At 38.9% G+C, this 12,756-nt stretch overlaps 1 protein-coding gene across 1 annotated transcript in view; it reads right to left on the reverse strand.

Annotated features, from left to right (window-relative positions):
• ZSWIM6 (zinc finger SWIM-type containing 6) overlaps positions 1 to 12,756 on the reverse strand; it is a 199,584-nt gene that overhangs the window by 1,329 nt on the left and 185,499 nt on the right. The window contains exons 10-14 of the mRNA XM_044224065.1: positions 8,775 to 8,910; positions 5,686 to 5,843; positions 4,851 to 5,014; positions 3,081 to 3,162; positions 1 to 1,454 (exon numbers count right to left, since the gene is read on the reverse strand). The exon at positions 1 to 1,454 is cut by the window's left edge and continues 1,329 nt beyond it. Of these exons, the coding sequence (XP_044080000.1) occupies positions 592 to 1,454; positions 3,081 to 3,162; positions 4,851 to 5,014; positions 5,686 to 5,843; positions 8,775 to 8,910 (1,403 nt within the window). The 3' untranslated portion in view covers positions 1 to 591. The remainder of the gene's footprint in view (positions 1,455 to 3,080; positions 3,163 to 4,850; positions 5,015 to 5,685; positions 5,844 to 8,774; positions 8,911 to 12,756) is intronic.

Here is a 12,756-nt window from a genome sequence, read left to right on the forward strand (position 1 = left end):
CGTGTGCCATGCTTCTGGACGAACAGCACTGCAAAGCCACGTGGGTCAGCCTTTTAACTATTAGTATTTCATTTTGTTGGTTTGTTTAAATATGCTGAAAATGTAAAGATGAGTTACAAAGGAGTAAAGCTGAATCCATTCGAGGTACTTATCACAGGATGGAGGTGTTTTGTTTGGTTTTTAAAGCCATTTCAATTATTTTTTTTTTTTTTTTGAGGCTGTGAACGTATACAGAAAACAGGAGAGCTATGTGGACTTTCGCCACTTGACAACATATACTCAGTGTAAACCAAACCTTTTTAACCTCTCTCTCATACAAAACAAAAAAAAAATTAATAATAATAAAATAAAATAATAATAATAAAATAAAATTTAAAAAAGGAAAGGAAAAAAGTAAGAAAAAGGAAAAAAAATTAAAAACACACAAACTTTCACAACATGACAATTTAGTCTGCAAACGCAATAGAACTATACACATATAATACCGGTGTGGCTCTGTTCTTTAAGTTAAAAAGGGTACAAAGGCAGGCTCAAGTAAAAACAAACCATCCCTCCCATTCCCACCCCCCACCCCCATTCATACAAGTTCTATCAACCAAACCGCTCCCGAACCAACATCATCAGTTTCTTTTTGCCTTTGTAGATTTGCTTCAGGTTGTCAATAAACTGTGTAAACTGAATGTGTCCATCATGCGCCATTAGGAAGGTCTCTCGGGCCTTGCTGAGGAACTCGATAAACTCACTATAGTGCCGAGGACTTATGTGTGTGAGTCGTGAATGCGTCGTGTTGATGTAGGCCCCAATTGTGGCATCCAAGAGTTGCCTCAAAGGGGCCTTGTCCAGTGACATGAGCTTACCAGAGTTCCTCCTTCCGTGAAGTCCCACCATGCCAGGAGTGGTCAGAGTGCATCTGCGCAAAATGTCTGACAGTACCGTTGCACACTTGACACTCTTGACCACCAGAGGTATTATAGCTGCGAGCTCATTTTTACCAAGGGAGTGGCTGAGCGCACAGGCCCACAAAACGTCATTAATGGCAGGGTGTGTGTCCTGATTGTAGCTCAGGTTGAGATGGGTCATGGCCAGGGTGGCCAGCTTGTAGGCCCTCATAGGGTACCCGCGGTGCTCCATGTACCGTGCTATCGTAAAGAGCTGGGTGTAGCTCATGCCAGTCGTAGCAGCGTCAAGAACAATTTGGTACGCTGTCTCAAAAGCTATGTGATCCTTTTCACACAAGGTGAGTGCGGAGAGAGCACAGTTCTGAGGGTCCTTCATGGCACACTGCAATGCAAGTGTCCGGGCACTGCTGGCCAGTTTCTCCTGCTGGTGGCAGTCCAGGTGGAGGCGGACGATGGTGCTGTTGGACATCACGGTGGTCGCAACTATACTTGTGGCCTCAGTGGGAGTAAAGAGGGTAAACCAGCTCTGCATGATGCTGTCCAGGGCATAAACACCTTCAAGGAACACAGAGAAGCCCTATTACTGACGAGGAGGCTGCCCAGAGGTCTTGCCTTATTTCCACCTAATAATCAATGCTTACATGGTTAACCAGCACAGGACGAGAGCTAGGCCAGAGAAATCTTGTAAGGTAATGTGCCTGGGAGCAACCTTTTAGAATAAGGTTATTATAGACTGTTATTCAGTGAAATGCCTGAAAGGAACATGAACTTCCTGTAATAAACTTCCTCGGTAGTTGGTATTTGGACTGCGCCGCTTTGCCATTTCAGAAAATGGCTTTCTGCTAATGAGTTCTAGTTCACTGGGCCCTTCTGTCAGTTACCCGCTACAGAATCTGAGTCAGAAGTAACTATGACTCTCACCAAAATACAGACTTTTTATGTGGTATGTGTGTTTGTAACTTTAAAGTATACACAATACAAAATGATTAAGACACACAAAGAAGCAGAAAAATGTGACCCATCATCAAGAGAAAAGAGTCAACAGAAGCAGATCTACAGATGACTCAGATATTAGAAATAACTGACAAGATCTTTATAAAATAACCATTCTAAGTGCAGAGATCCAATATGCCTGAGCCGTAGGAAAAACCTAATTGTGAGTGATTTAAAGAGTAGGTACGAAAATCTCACAGAGAAGTTAGGTATATACCTTGGTACAGGATAAGGGAAGCTGTAGAGCAGTTCTTCGACTGGTATTATCTTTGTACTGCTTCACTGAAGCATCACTTCAACAACTTAACAATATAATTTTTATATTAAGACCAATTTCCCTTTGCCCAAAGTAACAAACCATTATTAAGAGTAATAAAAGAAAAAAAGCAAGAATGATTTTACAGTATCTAAAAACTGAAGAGGTAGCATCCTCTCAGTACGAAGTGTGTACCCTTTTTTGATGCAAACATGAAGGGAGACAGACAATTTAACCAACATTTATTCAAGGCAACCACCATTTTTTTTGTTGTTGTTGTTGGCACTCCTACTGGAAATGTAGTTTTCTTTGGTACCAATTTACTGCTAGAGAGAGGAAACAGTTGGTTGACAGCCTCACCAAACGCAGATTACGGGCAACCGGGAGGATCTTCCTATGAATAGCTTTCACATACCTGAAAGCTCACCTAAACCACACCCGGTAATCATTTATCTGCTGGATACGATGACATATGGCCCCGGACAATAAAGAAAAATCTCAGCACAAATAGAGAGCTTCATATTATTTTCACTAAAATGGCCTGACCCACTAACCCACAGTATCAAGTTAGTTTCAAAGCTGGTTTCCAACCTACTAAGGATTCACTCTAGAACTCTTTAATATAAAATTATAAACCTGATTTTCACAAAAAGTTACCAAAAGCACCTTAAGAGTGACAGAACAGCAAGAAAAAAGTATTTACTCAGTGACTCAGTCAATTTTAAACAAGTCTGATACCCCACAAATGTGATAGTTTGGAAGAAGAACAATGCAGGTATGCATAACTAAAGATTGGATGCAAGGGCTAGAAGGAGCAAGAAGCCCTGGAGAATTCAAGGTAAAAAAAAGAAACACATTCTTATATTTGTAAATGACGAGTTAAATCCAACCATGAGGCACCTGGGAAAGCTCCTCCTCCAGGGTTTACCTACCCACTTCAGTAGCACACGTTACCAGCCACCTCACCATCTCCCGTCGCCGCCAATTTAAGGTTGACAGTGTCATTCGCATAACCTGTAAAGACAAGGTAACACCATAATGTTTCAGAAGATTAACTGACGTCAATGCAAAAGGAAACAATTCATCCTAAGGCATAAACTACGAGGAATATTGCCTACTACCAGAAGGATGAAGAGCCATATTTAGAGCAAAGTTCTGCATATCAATTTGAATTTGTTCATGGTTCCCCAGCCTAGGAGACAGAAGGCCTGCATTCTACTTCAGGGGGGCTGAGTGACCAGATGCAGCATCCTGGGCAAGTTGCTCAATTAATCACTTTTGTCATCTGCAAAATGAGAGGGCCAGACTGCAGTATTAAGCACAGTCCAGGCCCTCTCCTCCTAAGCTTTGACAAATTCCATGGTTCTAGAATTCTGAGGCTTCTCAAGAACTTAATTCTGACTAGGAACCCCTCAGTTGGCAAAGAGGTATTTTAGAGTAACCATTAACCAATAACCTTCAATCTCTGGTTGCTCTTTTTCCCGGTGATCATGAAGAGAACTCAGGTGTTTGGAAAGAAATCATTTTTGGCATCAATTGATTTTTTCACTTTCTAATAAGATCTCCAAATAAAATTATCTGTCTCTTCCTGCTTCCCCCACTCAGAACATCTGGGACATAAAATGCCTAAAGCCTCAGAAGGGTGTTGTAGGATTCCTTCTTGGGTCCTAGAGAGAATAAGGCAGGGACTAAGTTCTCAGTAATCTGCCATTTATTAAAAAAAAACCCTGCCAGAATTCCAAATAACCAAAAAGTTCATTAATGGTTCTTTCTGTATCATACCTCTAAGAGGTGATAATAACAAATACAAGCCAACTAGCACCAATTTATTTTTAAAAAGAAACTTCTAAAGTGTCATTGTATAGCTTAAATGCAATCACCTATACTCTCTGCTTGTACAGTACTGTGTAAGGGAAGTGTGCTTTCCCTATATAATCTAATTCTCAAACTCTATTCATCATCATAAGGAGAATCCATAACTTAAAAACATCTTATCAGGGCATTCTATTCCCCATACTTAAGGTAATTAGATAACAATTTCTTTCACCACTTTTAATGATGATTTTTTTAAAAAGCAAATGTTAAAAAAGAATTCCTTAGAAAAGTCAACATATAAACTTTTCAGTTCCTGGGTTTATACAGTAATTTTTTTAAGAAACTATAAGGAAGCAAACATCTATCTGTATGACTAACTCAAAATGTCCTTGGTAAAACATCTAAGCAGGTCTCGTGAAAGGTGAAACTGGACCCTGGCCAATCACTCCTTTATCTAATATTCTTAGGGTTATAAAAAGGAGCTAGAAGTGCCCATCTATTATGAGAATGCAAACAACAACAACAAAAAAATCATACTTCCTCTACAACTTTAACCCCAACAACCAATTCTTTAGAGTACACGATAGTTTCACTTACGTCTCTTACTAGCGATAATCTCCTCCATTTGCTAAAGGAGAAACAGTGATGTTATGGCTAGAATTCAGAAACTGGCCCCCTTTTTTTGAAGGACAAAAACACGGCTTCTAAATGTACAGCCGCTGCACCCGAGCAGCAGTCTGGTTTGACTGGGAGCGCCCCCAGAATCTAACAGCTCTGCGCACAGAGTCGTCACAGGGTTGTACTCAACTACCCAGCTGGAAACAAGCAGAGCTGGCACCTTTATTTAGCCATCCCTGGGGCCCCCGCAATGACCACCAGCCGCGTACCTGCAGGCCCAGTTCCAGAGACACTTTCAAAAGAGTGATGTCTGGCAAGCTGTCCATGAGAGTTGCTATTTTAAATGCATCTTGGGCAAGCTTGAAGATGTGGGATGAGGAGTGAATGTTTTTCTGGATGGATTCTAATACTGTTTCCAGCCTCCGAACATCGCCTGCAACAAGGGAAAACCAAACCAAACCAAACATCAAACAACCATAACACATACACACACACACACACACACACACACACACAGAGGAGGAAAAAAAGGAAACAAAACAGAACATAAAGCACAAGTTAATTTACCTGAAATGTTCACATGTGGCACAAATGTTACTACAACTAAGGGTCCCAGAGTTACTGAAATGCCTAAGAATCACGGTTTCGCAAAAAAGATACACCAAGACACCCCCTTCACGACTAAAAGCACATATTAACCAGAACTAACATGAGACAGCAAAAAGCCCTCCTAGTTCCTATTACAAATTTTTGGTGAATATTTCTGGGAGGAAAAAAAAAAACTAACCTAACATTTTAATCTGCTTCTGAACCTGAACCACCATTTCCATGATATAGTAACTAACCCTAAACTCCACCAGCACCAAGTTTAATGATGCAATTAAAGAGGAAAGTGTCAGGCTCGAGTAAGTAGTACCTGTTCCTCCCCGTAAGCTAACATCTAAGGAAGAGAATCCCCTACAACTGGACATTGGCACCGCTACTGACAATTTAATAGAAAACATTATCCTAAAAAAAAAAAAAAAAAAAAGAAAACATTATCCTTCAAAAAAAAGAAAAAAAAGGCAAACACAATAATCGTGAGGTCTCAGGACAATCCAGTACCTTTGGCTGCAGTCAGCATGGTGGATGCCAGCTCACACTGCTGGGATTCTATGTGGCTTAGCGTGAACCAACGAGGATACCGGTTGGGAACGACTGATGCAATATGGTGTGGGCGGGTGAGATCTCCCGTCGGAGCAGTAGATTCCAATACTAGTAACCTGTAATGAGAAGACAAGAGAGTTGGTTCCTAGTTATTCCTTGTCCAACCCCTTGGCCATAAGACCTGATCAGAAGGCAGAGAGTGGGTAGATGGTGGGAGAAACTGTTCAGGTCCTGGGTGCAGGAAGAGCTGGTACAGCTACACTCTGCTATCTGGATGCCAAAGACACCTTGTTAATTGCTCAGAACTCAAACCTAAGAGATTACTTTTCTTTAGCATCATTCAAGAAATGTAATATTCAAGAGAATTAAGATATGAACATTGAGAAAATCTGAAAAACCTGATGTGCATCTACTGTAAAATTTTGAATTTTATCACACTATTGAAAAAGTAAAAGTCAACAGAAACTCACAGGCAAGTGAACATTTAAGACTGAGATTACAACAGTCAGGGAACAGTGGATAGCTGAAATGGATAAGCTAGCTCATTAAAACACAAAATAAGGGAGAAGTTAAACAAAAATGACCTCCTTTCCATAGATTCATACTTCCTGCAGAGTTAGTTCCTTTTAACTTCAGGAATTTATAGTTCAAATACCTTGCATCAATCCTATCAAGAGATGATGAATGCCAATGATCCAAGTATTTGTCCTTTGACAGCCTTGCATAAATTCAGTGTTATCTCTGATTTCAATCAATCTATCTTTGATTAAGAATATGTCGGCAAATAAAGAACAATTACTGAAAACAGCACATGCTTAGTGATCTCTTCCAAACAGAAGTACTGAAGAGATTAGCAGAGTAGCTACAACTGCAGTGATTCCTTCACAATCACCAAAACACTAACATTTATTCAAGTATACCAGTGTTAGGGAATAAGAGCTAAGGACCAACAGGAATTAACAGGGTCAGGGTGTGACATTGGCCTTGGGGTCCCTCCCAAGAGCAGTTACTATTCTGGCAGGCCAAATGCCTCACTTTTTTTTTCCTTTCGTCTAGGGACTAAGAGATGTTAGCATTAAGGGGTAGCAAGGTAGGCAATTAATAAGAATTTTGGTAGAGTTACTTTAACTTTTCAAAAAACCCAGAATGTTCCTATGTTCACCAGCAAATCTTTCCAGAGTTGCTGTAAACTAGTCAACAGCCCTGAGAAGATGAGAAAATGAGTGCTAAAAACATCGTTTTCCAGCTCCCCCACCCTTCTACCACTTCCGGAAAGACTAAGAAGCAAGTAGGCTACAGGTCTCTTTTCTTGCCTGTTTCCCTGGTGCCTTTAAGATGCTCTAGTAGGTCCTACTACCTCCCTTCCACAGAAGTGCTTAAACAGAAGTAGCGGCAAGTAGAAGAAAAGAGGTAGAAAATAATCCCCGAGTGCCCCACTAGTATCCTCCATAAACAAACTGCCTTGGCAGCAACCAAGGACAAACATAAATAAGTTTCTGAATGTTAGGAAAGCAAGCCTTTCCACCTGACAGATCCCTTCCCATTAGCCAGAATCACAGAGAAACCTTATCACATTTTACCCTTCAACTTCACAGCGGTCATAGTAATAACATCTGGTGGCAACATAACATTAGCATTCTTCTCTTTGCAGCAGGAACAAAATTCTTAAGATTTAAGAAGTATAGAGCGGAGCATCTGTCTTCGTCTGACAACTTCTATTTCAGCTTCCAAAAATGGGAATAGGGACTTATTTACAAAGCTGTGCTCTAAAATAAAAACCAAGGGGCATAAAGTAATTTAGTGGGATGTTTGGGGGGTGATTTTTACTTATGATAGCTATTAATTAAAAACAGATGAGAATTTCACAAGGTTTTTCTGATAGGTTAATGAGATTTATTTCATGGTGCCAAGAGAAGAATGCCAAGTTAAAGGATGTAAGCTTCAATACACACTGACACACACACACACACACACACACACACACACACCCAGGAGCTGCATAAAAAAGAGGCCCCCTGAAAAATAAAAACTATCTTCATACAGTCAAGAATTTCTTTTGAATCCCCTACATTGGTTACAGACAGAGAATCTTTGGTGAAAAGATTCTATAGGATGGGATCAAACTATTCTCCAACACCTCAAACTCTTGAGTGTGTACACAGTTTGTCTTTGGTGACTATAACTGGGTCTAGTGTGCACTTTCACAAAGAAGTGTTTCAATTAAAAAAAAATAAAACAAAATCTCAAGTTTTAAGAAAGGTGGGTATGTGTTTCAGGGCCTTAAGGTTTAATAGGCAACATATAAGAGTGAAAAATACAACCCTAAATTCATTAAAAAATATTCACCTAGACAAATTCATGATAAAAATATTGGGTGAACAGACTTTAAAAAGGAAAGTGAAAACAGAAAGGTCAATGGCAGAGAACAACATAATTTAATTATTACTACTGTAAAAAAAGGGCTGGAAGCAGTCAGAGGGAGGAGAGCAGGTCCTAGAAGATGCCTAACAGGGAAGCATTCAACCCGAGCCACGGCCCCATCTTTCCTCATCCTTCAGTTGAGCACAGACGTATTTCAGTGGTACTATAGCCTTCCTGCACTAATGATGGCATGTGGAATTAATACAGGTGGGAGGGGCTCCCTCAGTTATTACATTCAGGCAAGTATACTTATTATTTACCACTGTTCCAAAAATCTAATTTCAAAACAATCAACTATTCATTCAGGAAGCTTTCAACCAGTGCTCCCTTATGGTTAAACTTGGCCTAAAATTGTTCTCTAACTCCCAAATGCTAGCTTCCAAAGAAATAAGGAAAAAGCCACCGAGAGCACAAGTACGAAGCAGTCTAGGATACAATTCTTCCTTTACTGTAAAACAAAAGCCAAACAAACCAACAAACCACCATCACAACAATCCAAGAAGCATGGCTTCTTTAGCTTTTCTGCTGCCTACAAGAAATATGAATGAACGAGAAGTCAGTGAACAGCCATTTTTCCCCGTGGGGAATCTGGATCGCCTCTGCCCAGCCGGGCTGTGAATACGTACCGCATTGCTCTCAGTGCAATTTTGTATGCCAATTCAGCATCATGAGGTAGGAGAGAGGTGAAGAGATACTTGGCAAATGTGTGCATTGGAACACTCTCCCGATGGATTATTTCGCCTAAACCACTATATGGTCCGGCTGTGGGAAGAGAGCATACACATTTTACATTCCTAAAAAAGGAACTAATAAGACTTCTTGTAAAGTATATTTTCATAAAATTTTTATGTAAAATTATAACATATACAAACTAATCTAGTTAAGAATGTAATCAAAGTGACATAGTAGAAAGAAATACAATTCTTAGTCAAAAATGATTCTACAGGGTATAGTATGCAATATCAAATTCACTTCAGGAACAGTCCCCCAACTAACTATACCATAGCTAAAATGAGACTCATAGAACTAGGGGGCAGAGCTTTTTCACATTATAACTGCTTCAGAGAAAGAAACCCTCCGAAGCATACAAAATCTCACGAAATTCAAGAAACAACCTTTCTCAATGTGGAACATCCGAGCATCCGGACTTTCAAATGCACAGATGACTCTGCAGATTAACTTTGGAAGCTGCCCCTGGACCCAATCAGTCTTATGGGCACAGACAAGCTGGGTTTCCAGAAAAAAGAGTACTCTGCCTCAGGAGAGGAATCTGAATCACAAATCCCAATACAAAGACTTTAAACACTGTTGCTTCTAATAAGCAGAAATAGATATTAATTCTCAGGAAGTGATTAATAATAAAAGAATAGTCAGTAACCCATTTGATACTCACCATAGGCATAAGAAAAAAAAAAAAAAGTTAAAGCAACTGGAAATCTACCACTTTGGGGGCTCCAAAAGACCAATTTCAAAAGCAAAATTATATTTAAGCTGTCAAAATTCATTTCTTAGTAAGTTATGACAGGCATGGTGGCAGAGCTAACTTCCCCTGTGTGCTCTCTGAATGCTGTCCCTAAGAAAGGTGATACTGAATTTTAAAATACATTTTGAAAGGAAACCACAGTGGTTAGTTCAACTACTTTCCACTTAAGTACTCTGAGGTTTAGTTACTGTAAAGTGTTTAATAAATTAGTTTCCATGTCACCTTTGGGTAACATCTGTTTCATGATTTCTAGAATTATGAACCATGACACTACTGCTCAAAGGACATAATACATTTGTTTTCCATGAGACAAATCAGTCTGGCAAAGAGTTTAGAATGCAAGAAATGGCAGTTCAGAAGAAATGCTGAGAGGAGTTACTGAATGGAGCACTGGGTAGAAGCATGACACATTCTATATCATTTTAACAGAGATTATATTAACATTTCATTATTTTATTGTTTAGTATTCTTAACTGCTCATTAAGTATTTTGAAAATTATATTTTCATAAAATTTTATTTTTTACCTAGGCAAACTAAAATCCATCCTAGATTTCTAATTTTACTAAATCTATTACCCTTCTTCTTGTCGTTTAAGACATTCAAAAACATTTTAGTGACCCAAAAGTCTTCAAAAGTTGATACAGCATTATAGCTCTGCCTTTAGCCAAATTTTAAAATTATTATTATTATGGACTGAGTGTTTATATTCCCCACCCCAATTCATATGCTGAAGACCCAACTCCTAAAAGTGACTGTACTTGGAGATAGGGCCTTTACACAGAGGTAATGAACAGGTTACTTGAGTTCACAGGGTGTGGCCCTGATCCAAGGGATTAGTGCCCTTACAAGAACAGACACCAGAGAGCTCTCTCTCCCCCTTTGCCTTGGGAGGGCACAAGAAGAAGACAGACATTTATAAAACAGGAAGAGAGGGCTTACCAGAAATTTAACTGATATGCCCTTTGACCCTGGACTTCCCAGCGTCCAGAACTATGAGATATTTCCATTGTTTAAGCCACCCACTGTTGCAGTATTTTGTGATGCCAGCTTGGGCAGACTAAAACACTAACTCTTATTTTACTGAAGGCATCATTGCAAGGCCTCTTATTTTACTGAAGGCCTCCCAGCAAACTTGCAAATCATCCACTTCATTTCTCCTCCATTTCCTTTCAGTGTTTCCCTTAAATCATCAAGTTACCTTTTCTTGCTATGCAAAACCAACCAACCAACCAACCCAGGATGCATAATCAACACCTATTGTTATGATACCTTCTAACCAGAAACATACTCAGTCAGGTATCACAGAACTATTTATATATTAATAATGACTGTAATCCCTAAACTCCCAGAAATGCTTTACCAATATACTAATTGATCCAATATGCCAGTATCTTACTGTGGTCAAGAGTGATTAACACACAGCAACAATACAGGGTTACTGCTTTTTCTTTTTAGAAAACATTAGCATCTTGTATTTCAGAATAGTTACTGTCTGCTCTCTGTTGGAAATTTCCAGAGTGTAAAAACATGAAGAACTTGGTGCCCCAGTGTAGTCAACTCAGTCAGTAAGTGCTTATTTTCAGGAGTTTATAGAAATGGTCCCTCAGTTTCCCCTTGGACTGCTTCCTATCCTGCACCACCCACTTTCTATAACCCTAGCAGGATTCAGGAAAGGAAAGGAAAAGAGGCTATGATGAGTCAAAGAGCACTCCATATAAGGCACAGTTCTTTGAAAAAATGTCTAACAGGGAGAGATGCACTAATCAAGAACTAAGAAAAAGTTTTAAAATATTCACGAATAATGAACATGGAGACATTCAAAAAGGCAAATGATAAACAGGTATCAGACACCAACAACTCTAAAAAACACAAATCCTCTTCCTGTCCTTCAGTATAACAGAAATCAAAACTTGTTTACTAAAAGCCAGTGAAGCATTAAGAATTTGTGGCTAACGATAGTGCTTATATCAAAAGGAATTATATAGGAGGAAACTAAAACAGTAATGAAAGAATGAAGATCACTTGAAATTTGCCAAGAAAGGCTTTCTTTATCCTTAGAAGAAAAAAAAAGTTAAGGTGAGGGCTTCAAAAACTGAGTATCAGAAATTTTACCAAAATTAAACATGACATTAAGAACATTTTCCCTTTAATTTTTTAATTCTGTTTTAAGAACATCTTCCCTTTAAAATGCACTTCTAAAACATATAAATGTGTAATACACTTGATGAAAATATTTTCTTTCAAAGAGATCTTTAGCTCTGGACAAATAAAAGAGGTTGTGAAATGTTACTTTCTCTACATCCCTTCCCCATATTGCAACAGTTCGGAATACAAGATGAAGACACCACGCTTTATTAACCTATCAATCACAGAGAATCCCACAATACTAACACCCACATACTGAAGAGACAGAAGCAATTTTACCAATTAGGCATCACCTAAATTTGTGTTAAAGATTAGGCTATTATACTCATTACACTTATTCTTTTCCAGAAAAAACAAACAAAAACAGAGACAAAACAAAACACTTTTTAAAAATAACGCTAACCAAAATTTCTTAGGCCATTCAGCTCTTGACCTTATAAAAGGAAGAAAATTAGACTTTGCCTTGGAGAGTCCACGAAACTTTGAACTTGGTGAATCTATGCCTAATGAATTCTCTGAAATTAATTAGTACAGTGGAAATTCATTCCTGCAGCTTCTAGTCCTTTGCTAGTATGTGCAAATGGCATATTCAAAACCCAGATGTCATGTAACAGCCCTAATAATAGTTCAGAGGAATGCCAACAAGTTTCCATTTCATTCAATTGATCATGCAAATAGGTACATGGTTACCAGCAACAACTCACTAAATATCAAACTTGCATTTATCTGAGTAACAGCACAGACTAAATGACAACAGTCCTTTTCAAAGTTTGTGGCATTAAATGGGGCTCATTTCTAATAGGATGCCTTACACGACCACTTAAATCAAGTGACAAACATCTGAACATCTATACCTTTGGACTAAGTGGTATTATTTTTTGGATAGTAAACATTTCTATGACACTCAGAGAGCATACCATCAGAATAACTACCATACTGAATCCATTCAGGCAATAGTTCCAACATAAGAAAGCTTCAC

Source organism: Neovison vison, chromosome 1, assembly GCF_020171115.1.
Source record: "Neovison vison isolate M4711 chromosome 1, ASM_NN_V1, whole genome shotgun sequence".
Taxonomy (NCBI): Eukaryota; Metazoa; Chordata; class Mammalia; order Carnivora; family Mustelidae; genus Neogale; species Neogale vison.